Source organism: Gastrolobium bilobum, unplaced genomic scaffold, assembly GCF_033153095.1.
Source record: "Gastrolobium bilobum isolate Gb01-03AN ecotype WA unplaced genomic scaffold, APGP_CSIRO_Gbil_v1 utg2926, whole genome shotgun sequence".
Lineage (NCBI taxonomy): Eukaryota > Viridiplantae > Streptophyta > Magnoliopsida > Fabales > Fabaceae > Gastrolobium > Gastrolobium bilobum.
Genome location: NW_026898807.1, coordinates 441,914 through 466,541, shown reverse-complemented (window position 1 = coordinate 466,541; position 24,628 = coordinate 441,914). Strand labels below are relative to the sequence as shown.

Genomic DNA, 24,628 nt, shown 5'->3' with positions numbered 1-24,628 from the left:
ATATCAAGGACACTCCTTCAAAATGAGAGAAATCCTCCACATTCAAGCGGGTCAATGCGGCAACCAAATTGGAGGCAAGTTTTGGGAGGTTATGTGTGATGAACATGGGATAGATGCCACTGGAAGCTATGTAGGAAATTCCCATCTTCAACTTGAGAGGGTTAACGTGTACTACAATGAAGCAAGTGGTGGACGCTATGTTCCTAGAGCGGTGCTGATGGACCTTGAACCAGGGACCATGGACAGCTTGCGTTCTGGTCCTTATGGGAAAATCTTTAGGCCTGATAACTTTGTGTTTGGGCAAAATGGAGCTGGAAACAACTGGGCTAAAGGGCATTACACTGAGGGTGCAGAGCTTATCGATTCTGTTCTTGATGTTGTTCGCAAAGAAGCTGAGAATTGTGATTGCTTGCAAGGTAATTCCGTGTAGTTCCATTGATTAATTCAGGTTCTCGTTAAAATAAGAAAATTTATTATGAGATTTGTTATGCAACACAACACCAAGTCATGGTTCAGAAACCAGGTCCAAATTCTTCAATGTGTTAAGCTGTGATTTGTTAATAATGGCTTTATGGATGACATTATCCTAGTTGTTACATGGCAGGTTTCCAAATTTGTCATTCACTGGGAGGTGGAACTGGATCTGGAATGGGAACCCTGCTAATCTCAAAGATCAGAGAGGAATATCCTGATAGGATGATGTTGACTTTCTCAGTGTTTCCATCCCCTAAGGTCTCAGACACTGTTGTTGAACCCTATAATGCCACCCTCTCTGTTCATCAACTCGTTGAGAATGCAGACGAATGCATGGTACTTGACAATGAGGCACTCTATGATATCTGTTTCCGAACCCTCAAGCTCACAAATCCAAGTTGTAAGTGTTGGAACTCCTCACTCCTGATTTCTAGTGTGTATATTTTCTCATATAGTCATTTTTAATTTTCCACATTGAGACACGAGAGCATTGAAATTTAAAACTCAAGAATATTATAATTGTTCATGAGTCATGACATTTTTTTCTTCTTCTTTCTAATAATTGCATTTGAAATTAGTGATGAGTGAAGATATAAACAGTAGTTGATTTGACATAACTTCCCTACTTGTCTTGTCTAGTTGGTGATCTCAACCATTTGATCTCAACAACAATGAGTGGAGTAACATGTTGCCTTCGTTTTCCTGGTCAACTCAACTCTGATCTTCGCAAGCTAGCGGTTAACCTTATCCCTTTCCCACGCCTACATTTCTTCATGGTGGGTTTTGCTCCCTTAACATCACGTGGCTCTCAACAATACCGAGCCCTCACCATTCCTGAGCTTACACAACAAATGTGGGATGCTAAAAACATGATGTGTGCCGCAGATCCAAGACATGGAAGGTACCTAACAGCCTCGGCCATGTTCCGTGGCAAAATGAGCACTAAGGAAGTGGATGAACAGATGATAAATGTGCAAAACAAAAACTCATCCTATTTTGTCGAATGGATACCACACAATGTAAAATCAAGTGTTTGTGATATCCCACCAACAGGGTTATCCATGTCCTCCACGTTCATGGGGAATTCTACTTCAATCCAAGAGATGTTTAGGCGTGTTTCGGAGCAATTCACGGTCATGTTTAAGAGAAAGGCTTTCCTGCATTGGTACACTGGAGAGGGTATGGATGAGATGGAGTTCACCGAGGCTGAGAGTAATATGAATGACTTGGTTGCTGAGTATCAACAGTATCAAGATGCATCAGCAGTGGAAGACGAGTTTGATGAAGAGGAAGGTGAAACTGCATGAGCATATGTATATATACACATTTATATATTTATATATGACATGAGGATGAGGTTGAGGTCCCTTTTGGGCCATGGTAAGCTCAAAATTGCGTATATGGAATTTGGTTATACCATGGAGAAGCGAAGGGGATTTTATAAGTTTTATATTTATATGGTCGTCTCGTCTTCTTCGCTTTGAATATTGAAACTTGAAAGACAAATATGGACCCCATCCATCCACATATATACAGTGCGTGCCTTCTCTGTTTCTATGAATTTCCTATCCTGATTTGGGTTTTGTTATGCCTTTTCGCTTTCATGTATTTTTTTTTTTGGGGGGCCAAATTTATGAGTTTTGTTTGTTAATGTCATCACTCATCAGGTTTGAAGTATATGTCGAATTTATTTATTTTTACTATAAAATTGTAGAGTTACAGTTTTATGTTCAAATTGAATAAAGGAATATATTAATGTCATTATTAATGAATGAGGCTCTCCCAATCAATCTATTATCTTGAGAAGAACTTTTTGTCGACAGCCTTTCAACTTGAGGGGTGTAATCTGGAGCGAGAAAATTTGTCAGTAGATAATTATTCCCATTGTTTTTAAAATTGAAAATAAATACAATAATCGACAACAAGGAAACAAATCATGTACCTCGTTACAAAAATAAGCCATAATAATTAATTTTTTTAACAAACTTTCCCAAATTTTAATATTCAAAACTGTCAATTTCTTTGTGCATGCGAAAGGTCATAAATCTAATTAATATCAGATTTCTTCAATCAACCTATTAAGTGCTTAAGTCATTCTTAATGAATCAGTTTTAAGTGTATCATTGGCATTCTAATATGATTTATGAATATCGACCTAAATGGCATCTTTTCGAGTACTAAATGTTACTTGTTCGGTTCCGGTGGACCGTAAATATTCACAGTAACGGATCTTTGCGCCCAAAGATATTTATAAGAGTTAAATATCACATGGACATATAGCCAACGTAACAATAACTGTGCATTAACAATAAACGTATAGTCAAGGTATGAGTGTGTTTGCATAATGATGATATTAAAGTAAATTAGTCAAAAGTGTGTATCTTTAGCCTCTATTTATAGAATTTATCTTGTTGGATTTAGATACCTTCTCTAAGTTGTTAACGTATTTGATGTTGTTGTTGAGATAAAAATCTTATCTCTTAATCCTCTAGTGGCTGAGTTGTTGTAATATTCTCCTTAATCTTCTGTTAAAGAGGTTGTTAAGATATAGATATAGTCCATAACAGAACATATTGAGTAACATTTGAACCATATGGATTGAATACAAGTCACAGAGGTGACAAAATGGGTCAGCCTGCCCGCCGCCAACTTGCTAAAAACGAGACAGGGCAAGTTGGCCTGCCTCTTGAATGTAGGTTAAAAATATCAATTTGTTATGTTTCATGGTGGGTTAAATCGTTTAAAAAATAAAAATAAAATAAAAATATTTTGTATTATCATTTAATTTAATTTCATACTTCCTTTAGTTTTTTCCAATCTCAAACTTAAATGTATATTAATATTCAGTCGGACATTCTCTAGGAATTTATTTTTGCCTCCATATATGCATAACTTTTGTCATAAATAAAGTTTTTCTTCTTTATATTTTCTAAAAGAGTACTAAGATAAAAAAATGTCATGACGGTTGAACCCGATTTGACCCACCTTTATTCAACCCCTTGAAATGGGTTGGCAGGTTGAAAATCTCAACCCAACCCGCCATCTGTGGTTGGTTAAACGGGCCAACCTGACGCGTTGAGCCAGTTTTTCCACCTCTAAATACAAGATGACTTGTTACTATTGTTAGGTTGAGAATGTTTTTTAGTTTTCAGCTCCATCTTCTTCACCGTGGTAATTGACATCACATCTTCAAGACTCTATCTATTATCATGTTGCAGATAAAATAACCATAAATGAACTTTACCATCGTTATGGGTGTGCAAAAAAGCTAAATCAATCAAATAAATTTTGAATCAATCTGAATTGCACCAAAAGAACCATATTTTCTCAAACTGATTTAAGAACCGAACAATTTTCTTCGAACCAATTCAAGATTTGAACCATCTTTTTATAATCGGTTCAGTTCAATAACCTAACTACTATATAGATTCAGTTTGGTTTAGGCTAAAAATCAAATCAAACCTAACTACCCCAATCTGAACCACTTTTTCAATTTTATTCGTTTCCATTTCGTATAAAAAATCGAGTCGAACCGTGTACGTAATTATCTTTATAATCTCATTCTTCATCATAGTGGTCATAAACTAGACTATCAATATAGATGGATTACCAACAAGCATCAATCGCGATAAAAATGATTGATTTGGAATCTCCACCTTTATTATGATAATTTGAGAAGAGGACAGTACTTGATGATTCCTTATAGGTTCAAAATCCCAAAAAGATAGGAATTATGAATTTTCTTTGTGGTGAAATAGTTTTCGGATTTTAAATAAAATTATCCTATATTAGAAGGGAGGGTTTATATTTATAACCCAAATAGTTTACAAACTCTTATAACCATATCTTAACCGTTGATTTCCGCCAATCAACGGTTGTCATTTATTGTAAATTAATAATTAATTAATAAATTTGATTTGCGAAAATCTTAACTGTTGATTGACGGAAATCAACGGTTAAGATATGGTTGTAAGAAGTTGTAAATGAAAATATGTTGTAAATATAAATTTCCCCTATTTAAAATATAGAAAACATGTTTACCAAAAAAAATAAAAAAAATATAGAAAACATAATTTAAAAGGTTCAATTGATAAAAAATAAAATAAAATAAAATTAACGATAAAAACACGGCCCGGTTCTCGGGTGCTAGAACTACAACTACCAAGTCCGCAATATCGGGCCCAAAAAGAAGGAAGGAGAGTTTTTTTGGGCCTCACTCGCTAACAGAAAAGGTAACCTAACGAGACCATTGAATTTATTGTTATCTTTCCCAGGAAGCTATGCGTCGTACAGCAAAGGAGGCTATTTGGTATTTCCCTTTATATGTTTAGTTAACAGACGCAACTAGAAAAGAGAAGAGTGCGCTTTTGTTATCCATCTTTGTCTCCACTCTCCTTGACTTCACTTCGTGAAAGGTAACTAAACTGCAACCTCTCTCTGTATTTTTTGATCTCTAAAGAGAAGTGTGCGCATTGATGAATTGGTGGTGCTAATAGTAGACTAGTGATGGGGAAGGGAAAACCTAGGGCTGTGGAGAAAGGTGTGGTAGGACCAAGTGTGAGTGTTACATCGTCGAGTATACCAGCGGGGCCTGTGTATTATCCAACAGAGGATGAATTCAAGGATCCTTTGGAGTATATTTACAGGATTAGACCTGAGGCTGAGCCTTATGGAATTTGTAGGATTGTACCTCCTAAGAGTTGGAAACCCCCTTTTGCTTTGGATCTGGACACTTTCACTTTCCCTACCAAAACGCAGGCAATTCACAAGCTGCAGGCACGTCCTGCTGCAACTGACTCCAAGACTTTTGAGTTGGACTACTCTAGGTTTTTACAGGATCATTCTAGTAAGAAGTCCAAGAAAAAAGTTGTGTTCGAGGGGGAGGAGTTGGACTTGTGCAAGCTGTTCAATGCCGTGAAGCGTTTTCGCGGTTATGATAAGGTTGTCGACGAGAAGAAATGGGGGGATGTTGCTCGGTTTGTGAGGTCGGCCGCCAAGATTTCGGACTGTGCTAAGCATGTGTTGTGTCAGTTGTACCGTGAGCATTTGTATGATTACGAGAATTACTATAATCGGATGAATCGGGGGAAAATTAGGAGTTGTAAGAAAGGGGTGCAAGAGGACCGCAAGAGTGATCACGGGGTACAATCTTCGGCGGTGTCCAAGAGGCATCAACGCGGTGTAGATTGTTTGAAAGTTAAGGATTGTAAAGTGCAGGAAGAAGAACATGATCAGATTTGTGAGCAATGCAAGAGTGGTTTGCATGGGGAACTCATGCTTTTGTGTGATAGGTGTGATAAGGGATGGCATATTTATTGTCTTTCCCCTCCACTGAAGCAAATTCCTCCGGGAAATTGGTATTGTTTAAACTGCTTGAATTCGGATAGGGACAGCTTTGGTTTTGTGCCTGGGAAGCATTATTCGTTGGAAGCTTTTAGACGCATTGCAGACCGGTCAAGGAAGAGATGGTTTGGACCAGGAACTGTTTCAAGGGTGCAAATAGAGAAAAGGTTTTGGGAGATTGTAGAGGGATCAGTTGGTGAGGTTGAGGTTATGTATGGAAATGACTTGGATACATCAGTCTGTGGGAGTGGCTTCCCGCGTGTAACTGATCAGAAACCACAATCTATCGATGAAAAGTTATGGCAAGAATACTTAACTAACCCATGGAATCTTAATAACTTGCCTAAGTTGAAAGGATCAATGCTTCGAGCAGTTCATCAAAATATCACTGGTGTTATGGTACCCTGGCTATATATTGGGATGCTATTCTCATCCTTTTGCTGGCATTTTGAGGACCACTGCTTTTACTCGATAAATTATCTACACTGGTATGCTCTAGTTGTGTTTATTTGTGCTGTTTATGATAATGATCTTTTTTCTTTTTGTAATGCATTAATTATCAACATCATCAAGGCATCATTTTTTGTTTGTTTTTAAAAAAGAAGAAGAAGAAAAAAACAAAAACTTTTCTTTCAGAAATTATGTGGCTGTTTTTCCCTGTAGTAAATAGGATAATTTAAGGCTATGTAGAGCTGGAATCTCTTCAATTTATGAAGCAAACATGTTCAATGAATTATAACACGATCATAGGAGCAAGATTTGGTTCTATTAGGGAGGATTTAACTGTATTAAACTTGTTATTAATCATGTGTAGTTCTGATGTACCGCTTAAACTTGTTGATTCTATAGCAAAAATATTATGAAAGAAACATGGAAAATGAAAAACCCTCCTTCTAAGAACATAGAGGGATCAACAGAAGTGCTCGTAGCATTTTACTTTAGTTCCAACCAAAGAGTCTTCTACAAAAAGCCCGTAACAGTCCTCCAAATTGTCTACCCGAACCCCTTTCTCTCATTTGCTTGGTATTGAAGCAATTCCTTAACATTTACTTTTTTAAGTATGACTTATTCAATGTCAACATCATCTTTATCTTGAACTAGTTGGGTCAGTGGTCAATGAACCCAAATAAAAAGCAAGAAAAGATTGAGGTAAAAGAAAAATAAGCAAGAGAGAAATAAATGAATAAATATAGGGAAAAATGACTAAAAAGGGTCATCTGGAATATGACAAATAACGAGTTTAACCCTCCACAATGTTGATAGCTTTCCTTCACTCCATACATGAATTTATTTTCCACTCTATTAAGTTTTGTTTTACTACTTTCTCCCTCGTAAGTTCTGATCCCTTCCTCTCTTTGTGTCATGTTCTGGGTAATAAACTTATGTTCTTACAGGAGCATCCAGGGATCTTCAAAGAATATGCCCAAACAATCTCAATCTGTGTTCTTTCATATTTTCAATTACCCGTATTTCTCCCATCTTTTGTTAGATATCTTCATTTCCTATCGTATCCATTCTTCTATGACCATACATCCACCTTAAAATCATCATTTCAACTACTATCATTTTATGTTCATGCTACTTATGTGTTGACCAAGATTCAGCTCCATATAACATTGCAAGCATTATTGTTGTTCTATGAAAATTTTCTTTTAGTCTTAGAGGGATTTTGCAATCGCACAAAATCCTGATGTGATATGCCATTTCATCAAACATTCTCTAGTCATACTCATCAATCTCCCTTCTTTTGCAATATTGATCCTAGATATCTAAAAACATTTTTTTTGTGTGTACATCCTATCCTAGCATTTGCACGGAATCTTGATCTCATCCTTTTGTCATAGCAAATTTATACTTCATGTACTTAGTCTTACTCCGACTTTATGTAAATCCTTTAGTCTCTAGTGTACTTCTCCACAAGTCTAATTTTTTTGTTAACATCAGCTCTGATCTCTTCGATTAGCACAATATCATATTCAAATAGCAAATACCATGACACTCCATCTTGGATATCTGTTTTTAGCTCATCCATAACTTGGGGAAAAAGAAGAGAAGGACTCAGTTTAGAACCTTGGTGTAAACCTACGAATATTAGACAACTTGATGTCCTGTTACAAGAATGACCTTGTTACATACAGAATATACAGAGATCTGTAAAAGTTTTATGGAAACAGGAAAGTGAATCAACTAATCATCATGTGTTACCTTACCTCCATTCAATTGACGTTGATGTTTAATTTTTAAGTAGCCAAAATAAAAAAAAAAGAATAAATAAAAGAAGTAGAAAGAAATGTATGGTTTTCTATGATATTCTCATATCTACTTTAGTTTCAAGTTTTGTCTCATACAGTTTTCTTCTCCTGCAAAGATGCATGATTCTTGTTTAATTTTGTATTGCTTCTACATTCTAATGTGAACTTCTAATCATTTAAATTTTAAACTATGCCACATTTTTCCTTTTGGAAAGATCACAGATTTCTGGACACTCAAATTGGGGCCTTAATTTGCCCAAGCCTTAAATGTGGCTGACATTTATTTGCTCATTTAAGATTTCATGAATTTTGCATTTGTTCTCTCCAATTTCTTTGGTTTTGTTTATCATTGAGTCATAGCGTGGAACATCAACTGCTAGCATTTGCAATGTGTTTTGTGGTCTTGGATATTTTGTAAATATATTTGAAAATAGGAAAATATGTTTGTCCTTTTAGAGGACAGTCATTTTAGTTAAAACTAGTGTTTTTTATTTAAAAACTTAAATTAAAAAAAACCTCCCACTTTATTCCACTTCGATTTCTATTTTTCTCACCATAAAACACAGTAGTTTTGACTAAAATGTCACAATTTTATGTCTTTTAAAAGGACAAACACTATTCCCTTAAAAATATATTTCGATTTTAGAGTGCTACATGCCTCATTTCATTTTTCTATGGCTTGCAATTCGGTTTTGATTTCTATTTTGTTTTAGGGGAGAGCCAAAGTGCTGGTACAGTGTTCCTGGTAGTCAAGCCAGTGCTTTTGAGAAGGTAGGTCTTGGCTTCTTGTTATATCTATACAGTATACACTATGACTTGTTCTTCCCATTTTTTTAAATGTATTTAATTTACTTTTAAGTCTGTTGCTTGCTTCTTCCAGCCTTGTACTTGTAGGATTAAAGGTTTCCATAGGAATGAGCCGAATTTATTTTCATTATACTTGCTATTAAAGTCCATTTATTCACCCATGCAGCTTTGCTAGTGTCTTTATGCACAGACATGTGCATGCACACAGTAGCTGTGGGTGCACATGATGTATATGCGCACGACAAGGAAGTAAAATAATTAAGATAGTAAGGTAATATTTTCAAATGGATTCAACTTCTTCATTGAAATCATTTTTTTTAATTTAAAAGAAAAAAAGTGAAGAAGTGGAATACTAAGAAACATGACATGCTTGGGCATCTGATTTTCCCCCATATAATGAATATACAAAAATATAGGTGTATGCAGTGTAGAGGGATCTTTTCATAATTGCATTGAAGTGGTGATTGAAAGTTATCATTTAATTTAATTTTATGTGATTTTGACAATGATATTGAAATTTCAATTATATAAACTAATACTCATTAATTGAGATCATAGTTATCAAATGCGGATTGCGGCATGTCACGGCCAACCCCAAAAAACGCTATAGCGTTATAGCGGGTTGCGGTTGCGGAAATAGCGGAATAGATATATGACAGAAATAATGACAAAAAGAAACATTTTTTAAAGGTAAAGATAGCAGAAGTGATAGAGAGAGACACAGATAGACTAAAAAACACTTAAATTTTTTCTATTACACATTTAAATTTAGGACAAATTTGACATTTTGCCTTATGACAGCAATATGGCCGCAAATGCGATCGCAATGGCCGCTATTGCGTTCCGGTGCGGCGCGGTGTGGTTTCTTGCGGTGAGGCACCGCAACGCCTATACGGCGCGGCTCGCGGGGCTATTGCGGCACAATTAACTACTATGATTGAGATTATTAAATTTGGACGGCTATATGATCAAAATAATTTCTATCTAATGGTCTCCCGTGAAAAAAGAAGATAGTTATGCTGAAAGTAAAATTATTTCATTTTTATGTGTTTAAGAGGGCGAGCCTAGAGTAGTGGTAAAATTGCTCCTTTGTGACCGCAAGTTCATGAGCTCGAATCCGAAAACAACCTCTTTGCAAATATTTAAGGGTATAGCTGTGTGCAGGGATTACCCTTTACCCTACCTTCTCTAGTTGGGGTTTAATGGGTAGTTTTTTTTTTTTATTAAGTTTTCGGTAGTATTGCCTACATTTCAATTATGTGCATTTATTTATTTATTGTTGAGATATATAGTCCCACATTGGTTGAAGAGCAACTAATGTGGAGTTTATAAGGCCTTGAGCACTCCCACCCTTTGAGCTAGCTTTTGGGGTGGTGTATCCCAAGGGGTTCTTTACATTTATTACATGGTATGTATTATATCTTCATATTGAAATCCAAAATATGAAATTTTTTAATTTATCTTTGGGATTATATTTATTTGTATAGTTCACATATACTTGTGGTTTTCTTAAATGTCAATTTTAAGGATAACGATTTGTTGATAACGGAAGTTCTTATGTATGTGAGTGGACAACTCTTTGTTGATAATGTCAGTAAAATGATCCACTTCCTTGTAGGTGATGAGAAGCAGTCTTCCTGATCTTTTTGATACGCAGCCTGATCTGCTTTTTCAGCTTGTTACTATGTTAAACCCATCTGTCTTGCAAGAAAATGGAGTTCCTGTCTACAGTATACTTCAGGTTTCATATACCTGGCTTACTATTGGATACTCTTTTTTATTTAGTTTGCTATTGTAAATGCATGATTTTATTGGAATTGTGAAATGGTAAGACAAATGTGTTAGGTTGCTGTAAATGATATTGTACGGAAGATAAATAAGCATTCCACAGTAAGTGGTTGTTTATAATTCAATTTGTTGGAAAATTGTGGGTTGCAATTGATGTTCTTTGCATTGAAATTGCAACTAAAACAGATGCAGTGAGTTTAACTTCAAGTAAATTTTTGGTCCTTTTCACTGTACCTCCATGCATGTTTTTCAGGAAATCTATACAGTAGCAATACTACTTTTGTTTTTCATTGCTTTCTCTTTGTATATGTTTAATCTTTGACATGTTTCTTTTCATTCTTTATGTTCACCAGGAGCCTGGGAATTTTGTTATTACCTTCCCCAGATCTTATCATGGAGGTTTCAATCTTGGTATGCAGTTACACTTGGTCTTGATCCAAAATTACCATCTTAAGTTCAATCTAAAGTATGTCAAGCTTTGTATGATTTGTTTGTGTTCTCAGGTTTAAATTGTGCGGAGGCAGTCAATTTTGCTCCTGCTGACTGGCTACCATATGGTGCATTTGGAGCAGATCTCTATCAGCGGTATCACAAAACTGCTGTCTTATCTCATGAGGAGCTTCTTTGTGTAGTAGCTCAGGTTTGAACATGTTCTGACTTTGTTGCATTTGTTGAAGTAATAATTTCTTGTTTTAATTTTCAGTTGATATTTTTTCTTTATAGTTACTTAAATGCCACCTTGTTTTCATTATATGTGTTTATTTTTTTGCAAAATTTTGAAACTGGTAATAGAATGAAAAATAGCATTTTTGTTATAATGGAAACGTATCAGCTGAAACTTAAAACAAGAAAACTAACCAAATGCCCCTTAATATTTGAAGTATGCAATTTGTGAGTCAAGTCTAGCAAACTATAATACCCTTGACCTATTTTCTTTATGTATTTCTTATGCACTTGAAAAAAAAAAGTGACAGGTTACTGCAAAATAGAAAAGAAAAGAAAAGTAAAATATGTGTGTGTGTGGGGGACATGTACTTGTCAGCTGTGATGGGCTCCCAAATATGTCAAATAATTTACTTGAGCCATAAGGAAACATCAAAATCTCTACCTGTTTATGTAAAGCCTTGTTATGCAGTTTTAGTTGTTTATGTTGTTTCTAGACTTTCTTGTTTAAGAGGATTTTCTTATCCTCCTACTTTTACTTCAACAGAGTGCACTAATATTTTTCGTGTTAATAAAGTTTAATTTGTTGATGCTTACTCTCTTGTGTTGATTTTCATCGTTTTCAGTATGGTGATGTTGATAGCAGAGTGTCTTCTTATTTGAAGAAGGAATTGTTGAGAATATCGGATAAAGAAAAATCTTGTAGAGAGAAACTTTGGAAAAATGGTATAATTAAATCTTCTCGTTTGGCTCCTCGAAAATGTCCTCAATATGTGGGAACTGAAGAGGTATGGTTTATTTTTAACCTATGGTAATATAAAATGACAATTCATTAGTTTTGTCTTTTCTGATCATATTTACTTGTTTCTTGTATAGGATCCAGCATGCATTATTTGCCAGCAATATCTCTATCTTTCTGCTGTTGGGTGCCGTTGCAGGCCATCATCTTTTGTGTGTCTGGAGGTAAATGAATGTGATTGAGGTGTTGTTTATGTGTTTGATTTCCATCGAGCATTTTACTTCCACCATTGCATCATTGTCAAAGTTAAAGGAAAAAGCTAATCAGCACTGATAGTGTATGTATATACATTTTCTCTGTTGAATCATTCAACTTATTCCTTTCAACTTAAGATTGGAAGACTCCAATAGATATATAAGCACCTTTAAATCGAACATTCAACTGAAGCAGGCTCTCTTCATTATTCTGCCTGATGCCCAGCATGAATGTATCAGAAAACCAAGCTGTCCTAAGAGGTTGTAGTTTGTGTGTGTTTATGCAAAGAACCATTTTAACCCAAAAGCTTAAGCTATTATGTGAAAGCTATATTAATAGTTTTATATTTCTTTTAACACACTCCCTCACACAGGAGTCCATTGGGCGTGAATGGTGGAGAATGCACAAGCTTATTTAGCTATGTTAAGAAACTCCATAATTTTTAATTATTTATTTATAGAATGGGGGTGGTGAAGATCGAACTCGTGACTATTTGGTCACAAAAGCTCTGATGCAAAGTAAAGAATCATTTCAACTCAAAAGCTTAAGCTGTTAGGTGAAGGCTATATTAATGAATTTATATTTCTCCTAACAGTTTACATCTTATGTAAATGAAGATAAGTAAAGTATATTCTGTGATTCTGTTTGTGTTTTACAAAATTTGTACTAGTTCTGATCAGGGGAAAAAATTGTATTATTGCATGACAGATATGAGGATCACTATTATTGTCTGGATTTGCATAAGTAGGTTAGTTGATTATGGGATTACATGTGTCTTGGTTTTTATTTTCTGTCTCTATCTTTGGTATCTTACTGAAGTTTGCACTGTCTTTGTACCTAGTGATTTTTGTTCTTTTAAACTTAGTTTGGCTTTATAAACACACATGTATGCATATAATTTCCAATCAATTTATCTATCATGTAGGATTAGGGATTTTAAACTAGATTGCAAGTGTTTTGTAATGTTAATATTATATTGGTTGGAAGTCATTTGGACAGAGTCAATTTTCTAGGATTTGAATAGTCTGAGATTATTCCCTTGCAGATGGTTTTTTTTTGTTTGATGTACTGAATTTTGTTTTGTTTGTGCAGCACTGGGAACACCTTTGTGAGTGCAAAACCGTAAAACTTCGTCTTCTCTATCGTCATTCACTTGCAGAATTGTATGACTTGGCATTTTCTATGGACAAATATACTTCTGAGGATAAAGCTGAGTGTAGAAGTGTACGAAGGCAGTCTTCATGTCTGAGTGCTTTGACCAAAAAGGTCATATATATATATGTACATGTTTCTTTTTAATCCCCCCAATTTCACATTTTCACCAAATTATAATATTGTTTCCGTGAGTTAGATTACTTATCTTTCTGCAATCAAAATATTTAATGTCCTCATACTTCTATAGCTTTGACTGTGCTGCTCTCCGGTAAGTGGTATGCTGTTATCTACATTGTTATGCATACAATTGTGAATTTGTAAAAAAAATTTACAATTGCCTCCTGAGACTCATGGATGTGTGTAGGTGAAAGGTGGCTCCATTACTTTCGCTCAACTTGCTACAGAGTGGCTTCTGCAATCTAATACTATTCTTAAGAATGTTTTTCTGAGGGATGCGTTTGTTACTGCACTAAGGAAAGCTGAACAATTTCTTTGGGCTGGTTCTGAGATGGATTCTGTGAGTTCTAATTATTTCTTTTGAATGTACTCCTATAAAAACATTCTGTACTGTACTCAACTAAGTTCTGCTTTGTTTTGGAATATAGGTTCGGGATATGGCAAAGAATTTGATTGAAGCTCAGAAGTGGGCAGAAGGGATAAGAGATTGTGTAACTAAAATTGAGTTATGGTTGTGTCATCAGGACTCAAGTGTAAAAAAAGTTCATTTAGAATTTGTCAATGAGTTACTGAGATTTAATCCTGCACCATGCAATGAGCCTCGTTATCATAAATTGAAGGTGCTTTTTTAATAAACTGTTATAGTCAGTGTTTGGTAACAGATTAAATTTGAAACAATCAATTTTTTCCAAATGCTCTCTCAGGAAGCTGAAAAAAAAAGCAATTATTTTTTCGAATAAAATAATCGGAAAATGTGCATAGTGTTTTTGATGGTTGCAATTTTCTGCCAGTTGTTTTTTCTTTTTTGGTTAAACTTATGTTGATGCAGGAATATGCCGAAGAAGCAAGGTTGTTAAATCAGGAGATTGATACTGCTTTATCTGTGTGTTCAACGGTATTTTCTCCTAGACTGTCCATAGTCCATACGACTTTTCTTCATAACTTTATATTGGTCGTAATTATATCTGATAAGAATTTATATTCTTGCTAGTTAATAGTTATAATGATATGATGACATTTACCCTACCCATTTGATTGGATTATTATTTTTTATTCCAGATGTCTGAGTTGGAACTTTTATACTCCAAAGCTTGTGGCTTACCCATCCACATGAAAGAGAGTAAGAAATTAGAAGGGAAAATTTCTTCAACTAAGGTGGGTGTTGTGTCGCCATGCATGATAGTTTGACACATTTCACTTTGCTTGTTCTATGCTTAACCTTCAATTTGTTTTGTTTATATTTTGAAGCAATTTTTCCCTGCTCTTTTCCAATTGGGGCATTAGGGTGGCCATTAAACTTGATCGCATTGTGTGGTTTACTCAGTCTCAGTTTTGCTAGCTGTCAAAGATAAATGCCTAAATGGCAATGGTGGTTCAGTTGGGTTTGTGGTCCCACTAGACCTAGGTTGAGATTGGTTTTTTGGGAGGAGTTGAGATTTGTTTATTTGTTGTGCGCTCCTTGTTAGTGTTTGGGATGTGATTTTAGCATAGTGAGATCTCTGTCGAAAAACTGCCAGAAGACAGGGTAACAGACTAACAGGCATTATGAAGGGTTTGATACTTTTATTTTGGATTTTGACTCAAGGATTTTACCTTTTTCTAATGCCCAGTTTACTTGGCTAAACTTGACAGAGCTTTCCGTTTCCTCAAGACTGGACATTTTTTTGTTCCCAAGCACCTGGATGGAAATGATTACGAATCTTGTGCTAGGGATCTTGCATTGCCTTGCTTCGGTTGATTTTCCATCAATTCCTGAATCTTGCAAAGTTATAGTGGGGTCCAACCCCTGTTTGTTTTGAGTATTGGAAATGAAATTCAAGTGAGTGGGAAGCCTCACAATCAGTTAGAAATAGTCTAAGTGAGGACCATATAAGTGGAAAAAACCCATAGACTCGCTATCATTGCCTTAAGTTTTTGTGTTGGGATGTGGTGTGAGCCCATTTTTTGTGATTTTTCATTTAGCCCATTAGTGGGAATATCCCTTGCAAAAGATTTTGGGCTCCCTGTGTTTTTCATTTAGCTCCTCCGTACCTAGTCCTCCCAACATTGAGAACACGAGATCAATCACCAAACGTATTTCACTTTTGATGAACTTGGAGGGTTTGGAAGGCGTTAAGTTTGTGTCAGGGAGGCTTTTCTCTCATCCTTCTGTTTTCGTTAATTTTATATATTTTTTTCTTCATAAAAAAAATTCATTATTGAGAGAAAATAGAATTATGTGTAGGAGGACAAGACATTACCTCAGCAATAATATCAACATTGTCTTGCAATCCGGGTAAACCTGAGTAACCCTAACAAATGCCCATGTGCTAAACATAAAAAAATTCCAATGGACATTTTATCCTACATAAGATGATGAGCAAATGAGTGACTTGGAAAGAGGTTACCTGAATTTTACCCCTCTATTCCTGGGTACAATCTTGAGTTTTGGATCATGTTCTTAACTGCCCCAGATTTTGTGCTTGAGCAGTTGTGCTGTACTCTAGTGTCTTTGCTTGTTGATTTATGCACTGTTTTATTTTTCATGCTGCTAACATGATTTCTTTGTTTGAGATCCATCAGGCATGGCTGGATAATGTTAGAAAGTGCATCTCAGTGAGACATCCTACTGCATCAGAGGTTGATGTTCTTTACAAGTTAAAATTGGAGGTAATAAGAATTCTGAAAATAGTGCATTTACTTTGGCTTTGTTAATATTTCAAGCCATGTTCTTTTCGGTATAAAGTTTGCTGTATGTTTATAAATACTGTTACAAATTGTTAAAGCAAAAGCTTAAGTTCATGTGTGACAGGTGGACAATCACCAATTATCAATAACAGAGGAAAATAATTGTTATTACTACTGTATTGAATTAATATATGAACTTGCATTTTTTTTTATTAATGTAACAATGAAGTGACATGCAAGTTTAATTATCTGGACAAGTCATGCATTACTGAATTACTGCATGTGTCTAGCATTTATATAAACTTACTGTGTTTGTAATGTGTTTTTTTTTTTATGGAATAGTTATTCTTATGTGTAATATACGTTATAAGCTGACAGACTCACATATTGTGCATTAAATAAGTTACATAGAGATTATAATATAAAATTCATGATTTCAATAGATTGTGGATCTTCAAGTTCAACTCCCAGAGATAGATGTGCTTCAGAATCTATTAAGTCAAGCTGAATCTTGTAGTACTCAATGTCGTGAAATGTTAGAAGGTCCTATGAATCTCAAGGTTTACATTTTGTATCTTCTTCGCCTCTCTTAATTTTCTGTGATGGTTAAAAGGCATAACTATATTAACTAAGGAAATATGCAGAATGTTGGTTCGCTGCTTAAGGAATGGGACTATTTTACAGTTGATGTACCAGAGTTGAAGCTTCTAAGGCAATATCATTCGGATGCTGTTTCATGGGTTTCCCACTTTAATGATGTTTTAGGTAGAGTTCATGCGCAGGAAGAACAACATAATGCAGTTGATGATTTGAAGATCATTTTTGAAAAAGGTTTATCTTTGAAAATTCAAGGTATTGGGGATTCTTCCAGCTTTATGATAGTTCATATTTTTTGACTGTGTTTGTTTATTTTCTTCTTGTTGATTTACAGTGTCCCAAGATTTGGTTTATATTTTGCAGTTGATGAGTTGCCATTAGTTGAGATTGAGCTGAAGAAGGCTAATTGCCGGGAAAAGGCTTTGAAGGTGAGTTATTGTTCTTACTACAGCTGTTCTTTCATCTCTTTCTCTCTCTCTATTTTAATGTTAAAAGATAAAGGTTTCTTAGTATTCAGGGGCTAATCAACTTTGTTATATTATATGCTCAAGCAATTCTTGCAACACTGAAAACTGATTGAAATTATGTGAAATTGGTACAGGCACATGATACTAAGATGCCTCTCGAATTCATTCAGCAACTGTTGAGTGAGGCCACTATGTAATTTTAACTCCTTTCCCTCATCAAAACTGACATATCATTAGATTTTTATTTTTTTCAGCTACATGCTTTTGTTATTGATTATTCAGGCTACAAATTGAGGGAGAGAAACAATTCATCAAATTATCTTATGTGCTTGCTATTGCCATGCCTTGGGAGGAAAGGGCTAGAGAGATTCTTTCACATGAGGCTCCAATTTCTGACTTTGAGGACATGATCAGGTTCAACAATGCTTGAGATGTTTATTTTATGTTTTCCACCTTTAACTAGCCTGTTTTGGCTGATGATAATTTTTGCGTTTGTTGGTCTTTTGTAGAGCTTCGGAAAACATATTTGTTATTCTTCCTTCACTTAATGATGTCAAGGATGCATTATTGGAAGCTAATTCCTGGTTAAGGAATTCAAAGCCATATTTAGTCTCTTCTACTTGTGCTTCAAATTCTCTGCGGAAAGTTGAGGATTTGCAGGTTCTTGTTTTGTCCTGTTTGTTTTACAGTTTTACTTTTGCTGACAATATGTTCATCGTATAAATATGACAATTTGATTCTCTTCTTTTAGATGTTGGTTTCTCAATCAAAGCATCTTAAAATATCTTTGGAAGAAAGAAGGATGCTTGAATTAGTTTTGAAGAACTGCAAAATATGGGAGCATGAAGCATGTTCTGAACTAGATGATGCTAGGTGCCTCTTTGAATTGGATAACACTGGCCATGGAATAAGCAGCGGTTTAATGTTTAAACTGGAAGATTTGATTGCAAGGATCCAATCTGCCATAACATCTGGTGTATCACTTGGTTTTGACTTCAACGAGATTTCAAAACTTCAAGCATCTTGTTATACACTGCAATGGTGCCAAAGAGCCTTATCTTTCTGCAATCATTATCCTTCTTTAGAGGTTACTAATTTTCTTTAGTCACAATTTATGCTTTTATGTATTGCATTTGCAGAGAGTTGTCTTTTCGTGACTTCCTTTGTTCTAAGTGTATGCTTTCCTGCTCCACTCACCCTTTCAGTGTTTGACCTCGGTGCCTTTATCATGCACATTCTTCCAAATTGATACTGCAAACACACACAAATTTCTCATTGCTCTAATAGTTTGATTAATTTGATAAAATTAAATAGGGAATGGTATTAACTAGATCTCTTGACACTATTAACTAGTTAGATAGTGCCTTTATCATGCACATTCTTCCAAATTGATACTGCAAACACACACAAATTTCTCATTGCTCTAATAGTTTGATTAATTTGATAAAATTAAATAGGGAATGGTATTAACTAGATCTCTTGACACTATTAACTAGTTAGATAGGATCTTTCATCTGGATGCTTTATAGTATACCTGGTTTTATGCTCATATCATAGCCGGCCACCTTGTTGCAATTCAATTACAAATGAATGACAGGATTCTAATTGTTTTAACTGTATGTTGCTGTGTTCTCAATTTTTGTATACATTGGTTATTGCTTCGTAATTTTTTTCCTTGTGAAAGATTCTTTTTCAATTATTATTTTTTTTCTTCCTCCATTCTTCTGAACTATATGCATATAAGGTACAACAGTTGATTTTGGATAATATTAGGCGTTTGGCATCTATTTTGCTGTAAAGCACTTGGCCTTTTTAATGGGATTTTAACTAACAGATATGTTGAGGGGTTGAGCTGCTTTTTTCCATTCAATTTCTCTATTTTCTGGGTTGTTTTCTGCTTTATTCTTTTTGTTCAGGAGGATTTCTTATCTGCCCTTATCTTTGTAACTTTTTAAAATTTCTTCTCTTATCCAAAAAAGGGAAGGTTCTCCTTAATACTTATTTATGAGAGGTGCTTGCTGATCATATAGGATGTTTTGGAGGTTGCAGAAGGTCTTTCTCATTCCTTTGCTTCTGGTGCTCTGGTGAAAGTATTAGTTGATGGAGTTGGATGGCTTAGGAGAGCATTAGATGGGATTTCTGGACCTCGCAGTTCTAGAAGATACGAGTTGACTTATGTTCAAGATATTCTTGCTGATTATCAGGTACTATATTATGTAATTTTTTGCTTTTTGTCTAATTTGTTATTTTAAAGTTTGGTAACTCCATGTTTGATGTATTAAATACTTGAAGGTGGCATACACTTATTGTGTGGAAATTAAAAAATTATAAATAGATAAAAAGGGAAAGAAAGAGTATCCTTCATAGGTATTTGACCCTTCTTTTAGAAGGAAAAAATAAAATGCAAGAGTATAGTGATTGTGGTTGTGGGCAATTTAGAAGGATAAAATGTGGTTTTAATTTTAAGTTGGTTTTGGAGAAAGCTTAAGATTGAGTTGGGATTTCTTAGATTAAGTTCTTGATAGAAAGGATTGCAGTGCCAGATGGAGGTGTATTTCTGGCTGTCTCTCAATTTGGACTTTTTCCCTTGGCTTGGTTCTTTTTGGGATCCTGTGATTTGTAAGGTCTCTATGCACTACTCCGTGAATGATTAGATTACTCCTGTTGAGATTTATTTGCCTAGTGGCCCCCTTTACTATCTCTTATTCTTTCCGAGTTACAGTTAACACATCTATCATATATCATACTACAAGAGACTTTTTCCTTTTCTTCTTTTTCACCTAACGAGCGTGTGTGCTTAGGAGAAATTATATTAAAATAAATCATAATATCATAAATTCGTTAATGATATTATTTAAATTCTTTTGTTATGAAATTATAATAGTTTGACAAAAGAAAAATTATACTACATATCTAAGGTCAAAAGTACCAACAAGACAATTTACAAATAATAGCAAGGTGACATCATACAAAAAGAGAGAAAGTGCAAGAAAAGTAAATAAAGGGAGAAGGAAAGAAAGAGAGCACTGCTCTGATGAATTTTCCGATGTTATTCTTGATTGTAAGTCTGCATCAGCAGAGAGTTATTTGTAGTGGTACAGGAGAAGCTTGCAGAGCAAGCCAACAGAACTTAACTACAATAACAAACTCAAACTAAAACTTAACAAATCTGAGACAGACTTAACAGATTACAGCTCAGCATCTAACAGAAGCTGAGATACACCTCAGCACTAACAGAACTCAACCGAAATAGCCGCAGGAGCAGCAAAGCTGATCTGAGATCAGTTACAGCAAATTATTGCAGCTGAATTAACTTATGTTACTTCTAATAGGACACAACCCAACACTAAAATTTAATTAAAAATATCAGTGTTTGTATAAATGCAATGCACGGTCTATTAGAAGACTTCTGTAGAATATGTAGAATATTCTAGATAGTATTTATTGATGTAGTTGGTAGATGTATATTTATTGATGTCGTTTGTGGTTGTATATTTATTAAAGTAGTTGAGGTAGTTGGATGTACTCAATATAAAAAGGACCCATTGGGTCTCTCAATAAATCAAGAAAGTATTATTCAGATAAAACACTTCTTCCACTTCTTCTTTTCTTCATGGTATCAAGAGCTGGTTATATTCCAGTCTCTTCCCCGTTCTGATTTATTTTTAAGTCATTTTCCTATTCCTTTTTTTTCGTTTTTAGCCACTGCCCAAGCCAGAATCCTTACCTAGACACCTCCAACCACGAAACCAAGGCCACCATTAGGTTCAGAACAAGATTCTGAGCCAGCCCACAGAAGACCCGTAGCAGTACTGTTCATTACTGTAGCAGTACTGTTCATTACTGTAGCAATTACTGTTTAACTGTAGCCAAGATTGCTCTCATTCATTGATTTTTGCGAGCAACCCTCTTCCTGTTTTGAGGGTCAAAATCGTATTTGGAGGAACTTTTTTCTGGGTACCTGTTGTTAGAAAACCATGGACGTTGAAAATTTTGAAAATTCGTCTTTTCAGAAATTGATGTCTCAACCTGCTGAGGCAACTAGTCATGTTGCTCAAAAAGGTATGGCATTCCATGTTGAACATAGTAATCGTTGGATCCTTGATTCAGGAGCCTCTGATCACATGACAGGTAATGCAACCTTATTTTTCTCCTATACCCCTTACTATCACCCGTCACGAATAAGAACAGCTGATGGGAATTTCTCCACTATTGCGGGAAAGGGATCCATTAAACTTTCTGAGCATATTATTTTGAACTCAGTACTTCATGTTCCCTCTCTTACTTGTAATCTCATCTCTATTAGCAAACTTACTGCTGAGTTGCATTGTGTTGCTAAGTTCTCTGCAAATGCTTGTATCTTTCAAGAACAGGACTCGGGGATGATGATTGGCAGTGCTAGAGAGGAAGAAGGGCTATACTATTTTACAGATGTTCATTGTGAAAAGAGGATTTTTTCGAACCACTCTCTATGTTTATCAGATGACTGTAATGATGTTTTGTTATGGCATCGTAGGTTGGGACACCCAAATTTTGTTTATCTCCAGAAGTTATTGCCGAACTTATTTATCAATAAAAAGCCAAGTTCCCTTCTTTGTGATATTTGTGAGCTTGCAAAGCACTCTCGTGTCACTTATTCTCCTAAGAAATATCATGAATCTTCTCCCTTTACATTGATTCATAGTGATATTTGGGGACCTGCTCGTGAAAAAAATGTCTCGGGTGCTCGTTGGTTTATTACTTTCATTGATGATCATTCTAGGGTATGTTGGGTATATCTCTTAAAAGATAAGTCTGAGGCAGCATCCACTTTTAAAAACTTTCATGCTATGATTCAAACTCAATTTCAGACTTCTATCAAAATTCTGCGAACAGACAATGGTACTGAATATTTTAATTCAGTTCTTGGAGATTACCTAAACCAACATGGAATTATTCATCAAAGTTCTTGTCCTAACACCCCTCAACAAAATGGGGTGGCTGAAAGGAAAAATAGACATCTAATTGAAGTTGCTCGAGCTCTTTTATTCACGATGCATGTCCCTAAATATTTGTGGGGGGAAGCCGTCTTGACAGCCTATTATCTCATTAATCGGATGCCTTCTCGGGTACTAAATTTTCATTCTCCTTTATCCTGTCTTACTAAATCTTTTCCCTCTTTCAGTGCTCTTTCTTCTCTTCCTCCCAAAATATTTGGCTGTGTGGTTTTTGTGCATATTCCTCCACATCAAAGGTCCAAACTTGACCCTAAATCCATCAGATGTGTCTTCATAGGATATTCCCCTAATCAAAAAGGTTATAAGTGTTACTCACCTTCTCTCCGTAAGGTTTTTGTTTCCATGGATGTTACCTTTTATGAGACACAATCTTTTTTTTCCCCGACTTCTCTTCAGGGGGAGTCTATTGGTATTGGTATGGATGAAGATAAGCTTGGGAAACCAAATGATGTTGCTGTCTTACCTTTGCCTTTGGAAACAGGTGGAGTTATTGGGAAGGAAACAGGGGGAGCAACTATACCTGAATCTAATGATCCTCCTTGTGATCCTCCTGGTAAATGGGGAAAATTTTACAGCAGGCGCAAAACACATGAAGTTACTCTAGACTGCCAGGATCCTGACTCGAGTCCTTGTTCCATCAACCCACTTGAATGTACTAGTACAACCAGCGTTGATATGCCTATTGCTCTTCGGAAAGGTACTAGATCTTGCACTGCTCATCCTATTTCCCATTATATCTCATATGAAAAGTTGTCTCCATGTTTTCGTGCTTTCAACACTATGTTAGATAGTACCAGGATACCCAAAAATATCCAAGAAGCACTTGATGACCCAAAATGGAGGAATTCAGTATTAGAAGAAATGGATGCACTTACAAAAAATGGAACATGGGAGTTTGTGACATTACCTAAAGGAAAGAAAACTGTTGGTTGCAAGTGGGTGTTCACAATAAAATTCAATGCAGACAATAGCATCAATAGGTATAAGGCCAGATTAGTTGCTAAGGGATTTACTCAGACTCATGGGATAGATTATCAGGAGACATTTGCTCCTGTTGCCAAACTTAACACTATCCGCGTTCTGCTATCTCTTGCCGCCAACCTTGATTGGCCATTGCAACAGTTAGATGTTAAGAATGCCTTCTTGAATGGTGATCTCCATGAGGAAGTTTACATGGATCCACCTCCTGGTTTTGAAAAAGGGGATGGTTCTGTGTGCAAGTTGCAGAAGTCTCTCTATGGACTTAAACAATCTCCCAGAGAATGGTTTGGGAAATTTACTCAAGCTGTTAAGGGAAGAGGGTTCACCCAAGCTCAGACTGATCACACTTTATTTTTTAAACACTCCGACAAAGGAAGAATTGCTATTCTGATCGTTTATGTTGATGACATAATTGTCACTGGTAATGATAGCGAGGAGATAACCTCTTTAAAAAAATGTTTAGCTGACCAGTTTTAACTAAAAGATCTTGGATCTCTCAAATATTTCCTTGGCATGGAAATTGCTCGGAGTAAGGAAGGAATTTCTTTAACTCAGAAAAAATACATTCTAGACCTGTTGCAAGAAACAGGTATGCTTGGGTGCAAGCCGACAGAGACTCCAATTGAAGCTAATATCAAGATGGGAGTTGAGGACGGGGAAGATGTTGATAGGGAGCAGTACCAGAGACTAGTGGGAAAATTAATCTATTTGTCTCACACTCGTCCTGATATTGCTTTTGCTGTGAGCATGGTTAGCCAATTCATGCATTCTCCTAAGGAAAAACACCTTAGTGCTGTTTATAGAATTCTCAAATACCTCAAAAATACCCCTGGTCGAGGAATTTTCTTTAAAAAGGGGCACAAAAGGATGATTGAAATCTATACAGATGCAGACTGGGCTGGCTCTGCAATGGACCGAAGATCTACTTCAGGATATTGTACTTATGTCTGGGGAAACCTTGTGACCTGGAGAAGTAAGAAACAAACTGTTGTTGCAAGAAGCAGTGCAGAAGCGGAATTTCGGGTTCTAGCCCATGGTATTTGTGAAGGAATTTGGTTACGAAGGCTTCTGGAGGAGCTGAAGATCTCTTATTCCCTACCTATCAGATTATATTGTGATAATAAGGCTGCTGTCAGCATTGCTCAAAATCCTGTTCATCATGACAGAACAAAACATGTGGAAGTTGATCGTCACTTTATCAAAGAGAAATTAGAAGACGGTAGTGTATGCTTGACATATATACCTACCAAGGAACAGACGGCGGAT

General features: G+C 35.6%; 1 protein-coding gene across 2 annotated transcripts in view; it reads left to right on the top strand.

Annotated features, from left to right (window-relative positions):
* The first annotated feature begins 8 nt into the window (after window positions 1-8).
* Window positions 9-24,628, top strand: part of LOC133284269 (tubulin beta-1 chain-like) — a 33,513-nt gene continuing 8,893 nt past the window's right edge. The window contains exons 1-24 of one of the 2 annotated variants that reach the window (XM_061481263.1): window positions 9-416; window positions 605-874; window positions 1,114-1,767; window positions 5,084-6,305; window positions 8,783-8,840; window positions 10,495-10,617; window positions 11,018-11,075; window positions 11,168-11,304; window positions 11,954-12,115; window positions 12,204-12,290; window positions 13,414-13,587; window positions 13,841-13,993; window positions 14,082-14,273; window positions 14,483-14,548; window positions 14,713-14,808; window positions 16,216-16,302; window positions 16,764-16,880; window positions 16,965-17,172; window positions 17,281-17,345; window positions 17,519-17,577; window positions 17,667-17,798; window positions 17,894-18,044; window positions 18,136-18,471; window positions 19,415-19,588. In XM_061481263.1, coding sequence (XP_061337247.1) covers window positions 23-416; window positions 605-874; window positions 1,114-1,767; window positions 5,084-6,305; window positions 8,783-8,840; window positions 10,495-10,617; window positions 11,018-11,075; window positions 11,168-11,304; window positions 11,954-12,115; window positions 12,204-12,290; window positions 13,414-13,587; window positions 13,841-13,993; window positions 14,082-14,273; window positions 14,483-14,548; window positions 14,713-14,808; window positions 16,216-16,302; window positions 16,764-16,880; window positions 16,965-17,172; window positions 17,281-17,345; window positions 17,519-17,577; window positions 17,667-17,798; window positions 17,894-18,044; window positions 18,136-18,471; window positions 19,415-19,588 — 5,175 coding nt within the window. In that variant the 5' untranslated portion in view covers window positions 9-22. Of the gene's footprint in view, window positions 417-604; window positions 875-1,113; window positions 1,768-5,083; window positions 6,306-6,955; window positions 6,982-8,782; window positions 8,841-10,494; window positions 10,618-11,017; window positions 11,076-11,167; window positions 11,305-11,953; window positions 12,116-12,203; window positions 12,291-13,413; window positions 13,588-13,840; window positions 13,994-14,081; window positions 14,274-14,482; window positions 14,549-14,712; window positions 14,809-16,215; window positions 16,303-16,763; window positions 16,881-16,964; window positions 17,173-17,280; window positions 17,346-17,518; window positions 17,578-17,666; window positions 17,799-17,893; window positions 18,045-18,135; window positions 18,472-19,414; window positions 19,589-24,628 lie in introns of those variants that run through there. The other variant, XM_061481265.1, reaches the window with a different exon arrangement.